Raw genomic sequence first — 13,128 nt, 5'->3', positions numbered from 1 at the left:
GTTGAAGCTAGTGTCAAGGAATCCATAAAGGAAATCTTAAGGCCCTTCTGAAAATGTCCAGCAGCGGAAGTCCTGGTAGAGACAGTAGAGCACCAATCCCAGCATAGATGCCGAAAACAAAAAAATGAACAAAGACAAAAAACAAGGAGAAAACCAAAACCAACCCAGAACAAGATGAGTCAAAGCCAAACTGTCAAGACAAGCTTCACAAACCCACCGACGCAAGTCAGATAAAACAAACCCACCCATGCACATGCGCCCAACCACATACACCATGTACCAAGGAAGAAGCACGTGAAAACAAGCAACAAACAACCAACCGAGGATAATAAAAAATGAAGATACAAACCAAATAATTGGAAACTAAAACAATTGAGAGGAAACACACTCCAGCCTGCGTCTAATGATGCGGGCAAGCAGAGGTTGATGTGGTCTGATCAGGTCGGCAGGTCACATCACTGAGAGCACACGACATTAGGCTTGGCCTCCTCCCTCTTGAATAACAGGTCTTGAGTTCAACTCTCCTCGTCGGATAGATCTTCAAGGTTTCCTGCGACGTTAAAATACTCTTCTTCTTCCTCTCTCTCTCTCTCTCTCTCTCTCTCTCTCTCTCTCTCTCTCTCTCTCTCTAGTGAGTTTTATTGGACATATATTATTATCGATTTTGTTGTCCCTTCTTGCTTTGTGACCAGAAATTTGGGGGGGGGGGGGAAGTAAGCTCCAAGATGCTCTAGGGCTTGGCCATATCCTTGTTTTTCCAGTTCCAAAACGAATGTCAGATCAAGGCTTAGGTAGATGGCTAGTAGTGCATAAGAGTTGGGATAGCTTTGGACCTTTGATTTAGAGCTTTTTCAGTATTTGTCTGTTTTCATAAACATGTTGATCCTTTGGCCCTTGGCAGAACTCATTGCAAGTGCTGCATCAGGGCGTCATTTCAAGTCTCGTCGATAATGTAGGGGCAGCTGCCTTGGTTACTGTGGATGGCAGGGTTCGGGTCTCTGTAGATTTGAACGTATCCTACACCTCCTCTGCTCATATAGATGTAAGTCATTTTATATGAAATTGATTGCCTTTTTTTTTGTGTCTATTTTGTAGTCTGTCAAGGTAACTTTAACGGCGGTGCTGATCAATCTCTCTAGTGATGACTTGCTGAAGAGTTTGTTTACTCTTGAGATTGGTTTGTTCAGGATGAAATTGAGGTTGATGCCATGGTCTCAAAATATACGACATCAATTGGAGTTGTGATTGTAAAGCTTACAAATAAAAGGACAGGTGAATTGGTTGCCGAAGGTCGGCACACAATGTATTTCCCTGCAAGCAAGCTATAAACCTTGACATGAAATATCGAGCTTCATAAATATAACACAGCCCTCCAGGAACCATTTGATATGAAAGCTCCTATCTGTGTTCAATAGAATTGTCAATTATCCAAAGAGTTTATGTTACAAATGATGGTTTTAAGTTGTTTTAAGAAAATCAGGTAGCTCAAATGACAAAACTGGTCCTTAGAGAAGGGAAATAGTCTTGATCATGCATAAAATATAGATGCAATAGAATTCACGTGGACAATTGAATAAATCTCAAGCTTGTTGTGATAAGAAATGGATAGCAATTCAATTTTAATTTTATGCAGAAGAACATTTCATTGGTATTTTTCTTGGGAATGAGATTTTGTTAGCCATTTAAAGGTTTCCAAATATTTCACAAATGTGACTCCTGCTTTACTTATAACCTTTTAATAGGCCAATCTGGTAGAGAATTGTTATTGGGCAGCTAAATACAGAGCTTCCTGTGCTCAACATTTACATCAGCATTTTGGTAACAAATTTGAGCAATGGTTGTTCCATTACTTCTTGATGGTGAGACATTGAATGACGTATCTCAATTCAAGTGGATAAACCTGACCTGGCGATAAATCTTGTGAGCAAACCTGTGATTGTGTAGATACTCATATTTGTATACAGTACAAAGAAATGGGAAACATGATTTTAATGGCAGTGTTACTCTCTTTTTGAACCCAAATTTAGCATATTATGAGCTGCAAAAGGAGGTGAAGGTAGAGCTCCACCGTGTTCTTTTTTCGACTTGTCAATTCATCTCCATACAATGCAAAACTCACATGTTAATTAAAAGTTGGCATTGTATGGGGCGTTTTGGTCTGTAGTAGAATTGCATGAATTTAAGTGAGGTGAATAAGTGGGATGGAAGGAAGAAGAATTTTAAGACAAATGGAATGAGGAGGCATAAGAGAGAATGGTGCCAGTGCATAACCTTTCAAGAGTTTGTCAAGGAGAAACAAAGTTAGGAGATTCAATAAAGATGTGACTGGAGGACTTGATAAAGCTGTGGAGAAGACATGAAGTCGTATCGGCTAGCTGTAAATGACATTGTTCATCTAGTGTGGATTAATGATTTGGCTACCAAACCGTAGTGCTTAATGACCCTCAAGGCCAATCAACTTTCAATTATAAGCTATGCAAGTTTCCATGCTCTCCCCTTTTTTATTGTCCATGCAAGAGCTTTTACGTCGCAACATTGCCGAATGCCAAGGAAGTTGAGAAGGAAAGAAGAAGATCTAGGAAGAGCTAAATGTCACGACATTTCCAAATGCCAAGGAAGTCCAGAAGGAAAGAACACGATCTAGGAGGAGCTAAATGGATTAGAACAGGATAAACAAAGTCCCAAGTTTCATAGTCTTTAGCAATCTTGTTTTTGCTTTTTCTCCCAAACAAAAATCCTAGGAGTCTTGTGAAATGTTATGATGGCCCATTGGTTGGCAACAGAAGGCTAACATTTGTGACTATAGAGGAGCATAGGTGCAACAAGGTGAAACAACCTCAAGATTATTATCACGAAGTGTCCTTTATCTCGAGGTTCTAGATTATAATGAAGGCATTGCTGGGAACAAATTTGTCCTATGAAAATATTAAGCAAACAACTTCCATGTACTAAATTTGTCAATTATATTCAATTTATGCAAGCAAAAAAAATTATAAACTGAAGAAGTAAATATATCTAACATTCTTAAGCAAGCAACACATCACATGTAATGGTACACATCGTTGTATGGGGCCTCATGTTGAGGGGAGTGTAGGTGAGCACTTATAAATACATGCAAAGAAGTACAAATAATAGTGGCTTCAACTCCATCGACTCTCTATGTATGAATATGTCATTAGTCACCATGAGGATAAGTACTTGTGATCTCTATGCAATATAGCCTTTGCTTACCATCCCGTCAAAATTAACATAGATTGTTGGTCCGTAAGATGGTCAATGTAAGTTCTTTTCACAATGGAAAAATCTTTCCTTTGCCCTAAAATAAGTTGTTCACACGTCTTGCAACCTACCATCTCTACATCCATTAGTAGGTATTGCCAAAGTAGAATGTGTTACCATATACATGTGGTAGTGATGTGTGTGAACACACTAGGACCATTGGGGCATTTTTTCCCTCTTAGGAGGTTTTTCCCCCCGTGCATTGTATATACACCCATCACTCTAGGGCTATCTATCTTTCAATTGCACACTAAGTAATACACTCTCTGTTGTGTGCCTTGAGCTTCCTTCGTCTTCTCCAAGCTGTGTGCGTTTCCCTGCAACCCTAGTTCCAACAATTGGTATCAAAGCAGGTCACGACCTCCTAGGTTTAGTCGCCAACGTCGCCAGAACACCCTTGTTTGTTTTCTCAGATTTCAACGAGCTTTGGCAAGCATCAACAGGTCAACAAAAAATTTGGGAACACTCGTAGAGGTTGGTCTGCTTAGAATTCCTTTTCGGGCTCATTTCCACCTCCGTTTCCACTACAGCCAGGTTTGCACAAGAAATTTTGTCATTTTGTGCAAATTTTTTGTCAGTGCCAATTACTGCATAACAGGTCCCATACACTCTACTGCGGGTTGTGCTATATAGCACGTGCTAGTCTCACTCAGTTTGTCCTCATTTCGGCAGTTTTCACATAGGTGCACGCATTTTCCATGGCTGACAACAACACAGATGTGTTCAAGATGTTTGTTGCTGAGGACAGATTGGATGGGGACAATTACTCTATGTGGGCTTACCTGATGCAACATGTTCTTGTATCAAAGGGAGTTTGAAACATTGTGCAGGGCATTGATGTACGTCACGGTACTGTGGATGCAAGCATGTTAAGGATGCTCCAGGTTTTGTTGCCAGGGTTGTTGTTGTTAAAGTTGTTTTGCCTACGACTGAGCAGGCTCGTTGGGATGTAAGAGATGCGCAGGCTCATGCATTGATTGCATTGTCTATAAAGCGCACTATCACTCCTCGCATCCGTTCAGCAAAATCTGCAAAACAGGCTTGGAATATTCTAGAAGGTCTTTATGCAAGCCGCAATGAGGCTAAAATTGCTTTGCTACGTATAGAGTTGGAATCGAAGATTATGTATGAGGAAGATGAAATGGACACTTTCCTTGCTGGTGTCAAGGATATTAATGAGCAACTAATTTCTGCGGGAGAAGTGATTTCTGACAGTTCACTTGTGTAGACTGTTCTTGATGCTTGCCAGATTCTTACCAGACTTTTGCTAGTACTTGGAGACTTATGACCCAAGGAAATCCTGAAGTTGTCAAGTTTGATGCATTATGCACATTGCTATTGCAAGAGTCGCTTTCCAAAAAAAACAGGACTAGGCAATGTGCAGTTGAACATGCTTTTATTGCAGCTCAACAAGGTGGGAACAACAATGTAACCACTTCTTATGGTCCTGCTGCGAGTGGCAAAACTTCCATTCCTAATGCTTCTACTGGCAGCACTTCGTCTGTAAATTCTGGTGATAAGGGCAAAAAGAAGATGCGTTGCCATTATTGTAAAGGTACTAGTGATCACCTGATCAAGCAGTGTCTGAAATTGAAGGCAAAAGAGGCTAAGAAGAAATTGGCTGGATCCACTACAGGGTCCAATACAAGTGTAGCAATTGTAGAGTCTTCTATCAAAGGAGATTGTGATGTTGATGTTGATGCAGCATGGGTATTTAGTGCAGAGTGCACTTGTGATCCTATTGTCCATGATGCATATCAGTTTTACTGCAGATTCACATGTAGTATTTTGCCAATGGTGCTACAAAGCACATTACCTTACATCATGATTTGTTTATCTCTATTGAGTCAGTCCCTCATGGGAATACGGTGACTTGTGCCAACAATGCCTCTTATCCTATTCAAGGAGTTGGAAAGATTGTGCTTACTGCTGCAAATGGCAGTTCTTTCATACTTGTTGATGCATTGTATATACCTGTGATAAAAAAGAACCTTTTGTCTGTATCTTCACTTGCTAGACTTGGTCTCGTAGTCAAATTTGTGGATGACAAATGTACAGTTCGTTTGGACATCTGAAGTTTGTCAGTTTCCTGCGTTTGCAGAAATCTGATATGGTTGCTTATTTGCCACCTCTTGAAGCACCTGTCAAACATGTTTGTGATGGGTGCATTTTGGGTAAAAAAGGATGGGTCAGTTCGTGCTACATGCAGATTGCAGCTTGTGCATAGTGATGTTTGTGGGTCTATGCAAACTGCGTCCTTGGAAAATTACATGTACTTTGTGACTTTCATTGATGACTACTTCAGGCATGCATGGGTATATCCGTTGAAAGCTAAGTCCGAAGTGTTTATGGCTTCAAGCAATTTCTTGCTATGGCTGAAAATGTCTCCATATATACTATGGGCACCCTCCGTTCTGATCGAGGGGGGGCGTAAATGTCTCAAGAATTTAATGCATTTCTGGCTAGTCATGGGATAAAACACCAATGTACATTGTCGTATACGCCTCACAAAATGGTGTTGCTGAGAGGAAAAGTAGGTCTCTTACGGAAATGGCACGATGTATGGTCAAGAGTCAAGCTTTACCACATTCGATCTGCTGTCATGTGTGCCACTTATGTACTCAACAGGTGTCCTAGGAAAGCGTTGCAGTCTATGACTCCATATGAAGGATGGCATGATAGAAAGCCATCTATTGAGCACATGCGTGTTTTGGTTGTTTGGCTTATGGTTTAGTGCCATAAGCACAGCGCAAAAAATTGGATGATAAGGCTGTCAAATGTATTTTTGTTGGTTCTATATAGTGCTGAAAGCAAAGATTACAGGTTGTACCATCACAAACAAAGCGTATTTTGGTCTCACGTGATGTTGTGTTTGTGGAATATTCTGTTCAGCCTTTGTTGTCATGTACTAGAGATAGTAATGTAAGCTCACAGGACATTTATGACAGATTATTGCCTCTTTTCAGTGGTGGAATTGTAAATTCAAATGAGGAAAATGTACAGTCTATGGGGGTTTCTAAAAATGTTACAAATCAACCTATTACTGATGCAGATGTACATGATGTACTTGATGAGGAAAGGGTTGAAAATGAGCAGGCTAGAGGTATGCCAAAATGGCTGGTGCACACTTTGCGTGACTGTAAATTGGATACACCTTTGTCTAGTCATATTCATTCAGGTTCTTGCCATGCCTCTTATGCATCAGATTGTTATGCTTTGGTTGTGTCTAACTTATGTGATAAAGAGGAACTCCTGTCTTTGGATGAAGCACATAATTCAAAAAATTGGATGGCTGCCATGCAATCAGAATATGATACACTTATAGAAAATGACACATGGACTTTATGTGATTTGACTCCTGGCAAAAAGGCCATTGGTACAAAGTGGGTTTACAAGTTGAAACGCAAGCCGGATGGTGAGGTTGATCACCGTAAAGCTCGACTTGTTGCAAAAGGCTATTCACAACATAAAGGCATAGATTATGAGAAAATTTTACTCCCACTTGTCATAGGACTACTATTTGTTTTCTATGTGCATTGGCAGCTCATTTTGGCTGGGATGTACATCAATTGGATATTGTTACTGCTTTCTTGAATGGTGACATTTTTTAGGAAGTCTATGTAACGCAGCCTCACGGTTTTGTCAAGAAAGGACAAGAGGAAAAAGTGTGCAAATCTAAGAAGGCTTTGTATGGATTGAAGCAATCTCCTCATGCTTGGTATGAGAAAGTTGACACTAATTGGTCAAACGAGGCTTTTGTAATAGTCCAACAGAAAGCACATTGTATGTCAAGCGTGAGGGCGATGTACTTTTCATTGTTGTTCTTTATGTGGATGATTTGCTGATCACTGGTCCCAATGAGGCACATATTGCTGAATTTAAGGCTGACTTGAATGCTACTTTCAAGATGAAAGATTTGGGGTTGTTGCATCATTACTTGGGGATACAGTTTAAGCAGTGTGATGGTGGTATTGCCTTGTGTCAGAAAAGTTACATAGAGACATTGCTATGTAAGTTTGGACTTGAGGATTGCAAACCTATTGCCACTCCCATGGAAACAAGTTTGAAGTTGAGTCTACATGTGATCCTGTTGATGTCACTCGCTATTGGCTGCCTCATGTATGTATGCAACACGAGGCCAGATATTCAGTTTGTAGTCTCACAGGTAAGCAGATTTATGCATAGCCCAGGGTCGAAGCATTGGCAAGCATTCAAGAGGATTTTACTTGAGTGGCACTTTGCATCTTGGCTTGTTTTATCCCAAGGGGAGATCATTGCTGCCAGATTTTACATGCTTTTTTAGACTCAAATTGGGCTGGTTGTTATGGCATGCGAGTGTCCATAAGTGGTTTTTGTTTCATGCTTGGCAATTCATGTATTTCATGGTTGAGCAAGAAGCAACCTACTGTGGCCACTTCCAGCTGTGAGGCTGAGTACAGGGTAGTCTTCACAGCTATGGTTGAGTGTGTATGTCTCAGACGCCTGATGGTTGATTTGGGTGTTGGACAATACATTGCCAACATCATCTATTGCTGCCAGATTTTACATGCTTTTTAAGACTCAAATTGGGCTGGTTGTTATGGCATGCGAGTATCCATAAGTGGTTTTTGTTTCATGCTTGGCAATTCATGTATTTCATGGTTGAGCAAGAAGCAACCTATTGTGGCCACTTCCAGCTGTGAGGCTGAGAACAGGGTAGTCTTCACAGCTATGGTTGAGTGTGTATGTCTCAGACGCCTTATGGTTGATTTGGGTGTTGGACAATACATTGCCAACATCATCTACACTGACAGTCAGAGCGCATTGATAGTTGCGAGGAACCCAGTCTTTCATGCTCGCACAAAGCACATTGAGGTGCATTACCACTATGTGAGGGAGAGGCTCTCAGTAGGAGAGATCAACTTGGCTTGTGTGCCAACACAAGACAACCTTGCAGATCTTTTCACAAAGGCATTGTCTCGTGAGAATTTTGAATCTTTCCTCAAAGCTTTGGGCTTGCTCTCCTTTGTGAACTGATCCTGTCCTCAGGACATGGCACTTCTCTTTACTCTTCGTGCCAGCCCTCGTTCACCGCATCACTCCCAGGGGGGATTTGTTACCATATACATGTGGTAGTGACATGTGTGAACACACTAGGACTGTCAGGGCGTTTTTTTCCTCTTAAGGAGTTTTTTCCCCCCGTGCATTGTATATATGCCCATCACTCTAGGGCTATCTATCTTTCCATTGCACACTAAGTAATACACTCTCTATTGTGTGCCTTGAGCTTCCTTCGTCTTCTCCAAGCTGTGTGTGTTTCCCTACAACCCTAATTCCAACAACATGTAGGTAACATGATGTGATACTAGATATGGGGGGAGGGGAGAAGAATAAAAAGGATAGGATATTGTCTAAAAATAAGCACTAAAAAGGAATACCAACTCCATTGGATAGATTTATAGTAGTATGAGCCATGCCTTGAATTATGGAACCCAGGTATGCTTGCATCAACAAGGCATTACCTTCATCATATTTGAGATGTTAGATATAATATTGTGGAAAGAGCACACAAGTGATCACTTAAAAATGCCTCAAATTTTCTTCATGTGAACTTTTTAGCCAATACCTGGAAGATGACACCAAGGTGTTGAACATTAACTTTGCTTCAATGAAACCATGCAATTGGTGAGCTCTGACATGTCCTTGGAAACAAGTCTTTAACCTAGTATTTGACTTGTAACTACTATTCGACCCCTTTGTGGAGGATCCTTAGTATAAGCTCAAACGAGAGGCGATGGCTAATGATAGCTATGGCTTGAAATGTGAAGATGGTGTTGTTCGACTTGCAAGACCTAAATGAAGTCCAAGGTGGTCACAATATTGTGGCCAATAAAGGAATGATGAGCCATGCATGCTTGATTGAGTTATTCATTTTAGTTAGTAGGAGAATAGTGAGGCATGCAAACAAAAGAAAGTACTTGTGGATGGCTTTAAGGATTTTTTCAAGACCTTGCAAATTGCAACTCTAATGGTTTTGTTGATTGAAACTTGATGACTTTTAGTTGTAGACAATTATTAGAAATCTTACTAAGTGCCAACTTCAAATGCAATCTAGTTTGTGTGTGTAATATGATTATGCTTGAATACTGAAGAATTGTTACATGCTAACGGTTCCTGTATCATAAAAGAGAGTGGTTTACATTTTCCTAGAGAGCACATATGTTCATCTTTAGTGTATTCATTGAGGAATCATACGTCCCACACAAATACATATCTCATGCACTATCGCTCACTAACCTGATCTCATTCTTTGTTATTGATAATATATAACAATAAGGAGCTCACACATAGTGTGAGAAGCAACTCCACCAAAACCTCTCTCTCTCTCTCTCTCTCTCTCTCTCTCTCTCTCTCTCTCTCTCTCTCTCTCTCTCTCTCTCTCTCTCTCTAACCCTAATGTATCATTCCATGTATCCCTTTCGCATTGCGTACTCGTCAATAATTGGTGTTAGAACCGGAGTGAATGCCTTGCATCGTTGCAATGTCATGGTGGAGTACAGAGGCCGCGAAGTTTCTAGCTTTGTTTTGCATTAGAGATATGATTGAGTAAAAAGGTGATTTTGGGCTGGGTTCCATATGTCCTCACCAGAAACGTTGTGTTCTACAACTTTCATGTCGGATATTTTTCAAATTCCGTACTAATTTTGTTGCACATTTGATAGACTGCCTGCAAGTCATGGATAGACAGTTACATATTTTGACATATATGTTTTCAACTATAAAAACAACCCATTTTAATATGCTTGTTTCCACATGTTTGATTGAATTTTTGTGTTCTACGACTTTGCAAAAGGAAATTCTATACGGTTTGGCAGATATCAATTGACAGATTGAAGGGTGTTCTGGAAGTTGTGGATGCTTTTGTGAAGAGTTGTTGGAAGTGGGATGCTTATTGCATACTTCGCTTGCTCAATGTTTGGTTGGTTTGTTCAAGGATTTTGAGCATACATGACAGAATTTTATGTGTGGCTCGTGAAGAAAGCATACACGCTCGAATTATATTTATCAAGTAGATTTATGGTTGATAGGGCATCTTACGATTTTATGCTTGCTTATACGCATTGTTGATTATATTGATGCAAGGTCTTATGGATACTACCTATGAATACATTTGTGGAGCCATCTTGGCTAGTACAAAAGTCCTGACCATTTCTGAGACTTGGTCTGAAAGATAGTCATTTTTGAGACTTGACTATAGTTGTGTCATCGCTTAGACTTTTTTGAGGGTCATACGTGAGGTTTTTTGAAGCTAAACACTGGGGACCAGGTTACCCAATGCAAGGTGGATTAGGTCGCTGTAGTTTCCCTTATCATAGCCTCGCCATAGGACATGTAAATGGACATAGGTGCTCGACATATGTGTTCATGATTTGTATGCATTGAGAGATGTTGTGATTCTTGACTCTCTTTGCTGAGATACTAGTAGATACTGCCTCTTATGACATTTGGGATTTGAGATTCATTCCTCGTACAAGGGAACTTTTGAGATTCATTCCTCGTACAGGAGAACTTTTGCCATAATTCTCCCATGAATTTCATGATTGTGATTGTTCAAACATCTCTTTATCTTGCCATTCATTCTCTTTAGTTTCTATTCGGTTTGTTGATTGGAATTTTACTCAACTTATAGTTGAAACTCAATTTGGTCAAAGATTATTCTTGCCATTTAGTGGCATTATGGCTTCTTCTTCTTTGGATGGTGCTTTGTTTAACGTTGAAAACTTGATGGAAATAACTTTTCTTATTGAACGAAGTTTTGGTTCAAAAGAAGCAGGTTAAAGCCCATAAAGTTTCAAGGTGTCAAACTCAAGAACATGGATGTGGAAGAATGGGAAGAGCTAGATAAGTTAGCTATGGCTAACAAGCAAAATGGTATTGGTTTTGATGGAATATTTTCACTAGTTGTGAAGATGACCACTCTTCTCTTAGTGTTTGTATTGGTAGCCATTGAGGATTTGAAACTTCTTCAAATGGATGTCAAAACGGCATTCTTACATGGCGATCTTCATAAAGACGTTTACATGCAACAACCACAAGGGTGTGTTATTAAAGGCAAAGAAAAGATGGCCTGCAAACTTAGAAAGGCTCTATATGGGACAAAACAAGGATCCCATCACTAATGGTATCATAAGTTTAATGCTTATATGAGGTCTCAAGGTTTCAAAAGGAGTGACAAAGATCATTGCCTCTACACTAAAAAGGCTATTGATGGTAGTCTTTTGATATTGATCTTGCATTTAGACGACATGCTTATCACCAAGAAAAGTACTAGCGAGAGAGATGCATTAAAATCAAATTTGCACAAGAACTTTGATATGAAGGATTGGGGAGAAGCCAATCACTTTCTTGGCATGAGGATTGTGAGAGATAGGAGCAATAAAATGCTTTACTTATCTTAGGCTGAGTACACTTCCAAGTTACTTTCGACGTTTTAATATGGAGAGGGTGAAGGTATCCAATAGCTTGTTACCTTCATGTGTAAAACTTAGCCAAATTAATTGCCTTAAATCAGAGGAGGAAGGCTAAAATGGCCAAGGTCCCTTATATATATTTGATGTTGGTAGCTTGATGTATGCCATCATTGCTACGCATCCAAACGTTGCATTTGTAGCCAAAGTAGTCAGAAGATACATGCGTTGGGAGGTAGTGAAAGGAGTGATGATATATTTGAGTAGTACAAAGGACAAATGCTTATACTTTGGAAACAAGGAGGCATGTGTAAAAGGATACAAGGATGTTGATTATTTAAGGAATTTCGACAATAGAAGGTCCACTAATGGCTATGTTTTCACATTTACTAGAGGTGAAATATCATGGAGATCTCATTTGTAAGATTGCATTGCTTAGTCAATCACTGAGGTAGAATATGTGGCCGTCTCTAAATCTTGCAAAGAAGCTATTTAGTTTGCTTTTCTAGAGTGGGATATTTGGGCATGAATGATGAGATTCCAATATTGCATTGTGAAAGTCAAAGTGTTATTCAAAAAGCACGAAACCCTGTGTTTCATGCGAAGACAAATCACATTGAGATCATTTGAGAGATGCTTGAGGACAAGTGCATCCAACTTGTCAAGGTGCACACACGACAACCCTGTTGACCATCTAATGAAGAGTTTCCCTCCTAAGCACTTTGCATATTGTCATGATTTGATGGGCATTGGGTAGAGCCACCATACTCTACTTACCCTTTTCCCCGCTTATTGGCACATTGGCCTTTAATTGGGACGGTGGTGGGGATAAAGGCCATTAGGCCAATACCATCACATATTAACCACTCACTAATCCTTATCTCAATTTTTTGTTATTGATAATATAAGACAATAAGGAGGTCATATATAGTGTGAGAAGTAGCTCCACCAAAACCTCTCTCTCTCTCTCTCTCTCTCTCTCTCTCTCTCTCTCTCTCTCTCAACCCTCGCATTACTTCCGTATTACGCACTCATCAACATGGAGTAAACTAAAATTAGGATCAAAGAAATTACTTCTTTTAATTTATCACTCGCGCATGCGTGTGTGAGTATGTGTGTGTGTGTGTGTGTTTAGGGGGAGGGGGGAACACATTGAGACAAAATGTGTGTGTGTGTGTGTGTGTGTGTGTGTGTGTGTGTGTGTGTGTGTGTGTGTGTGTGAGAGAGAGAGAGAGAGAGAGAGAGAGAGAGAGAGAGAGCGCGCAAAGCTATTTGCTTGAGCTTAATTGTACAACTTTTTATCTTTTTATATTTTGTCTTTTCTCTTTCTTAGTGTAAAAAGTAGGACATTAATTTTTTCCTACATAGTTGTGTATCTATCGAGCCAAGAGAAACAATGTGA

General features: G+C 39.9%; 1 protein-coding gene across 1 annotated transcript in view; it reads left to right on the top strand.

The window, feature by feature from the left end:
• Nucleotides 1–1,651, top strand: part of LOC147445974 (uncharacterized) — a 58,105-nt gene extending 56,454 nt beyond the window's left edge. The window contains exons 2-3 of the mRNA XM_086526142.1: nt 902–1,042; nt 1,188–1,651. Of these exons, the coding sequence (XP_086382268.1) occupies nt 902–1,042; nt 1,188–1,328 (282 nt within the window). The 3' untranslated portion in view covers nt 1,329–1,651. The remainder of the gene's footprint in view (nt 1–901; nt 1,043–1,187) is intronic.
• Nucleotides 1,652–13,128: the final 11,477 nt, after the last annotated feature.

Source organism: Adiantum capillus-veneris, chromosome 12 (genome assembly GCF_014529385.1).
Source record: "Adiantum capillus-veneris isolate H3 chromosome 12, ASM1452938v2, whole genome shotgun sequence".
NCBI classification, from domain to species: Eukaryota; Viridiplantae; Streptophyta; class Polypodiopsida; order Polypodiales; family Pteridaceae; genus Adiantum; species Adiantum capillus-veneris.
Note: the sequence above shows the minus strand (reverse complement) of the source record. Positions and strands in the feature narration are given on the sequence as shown.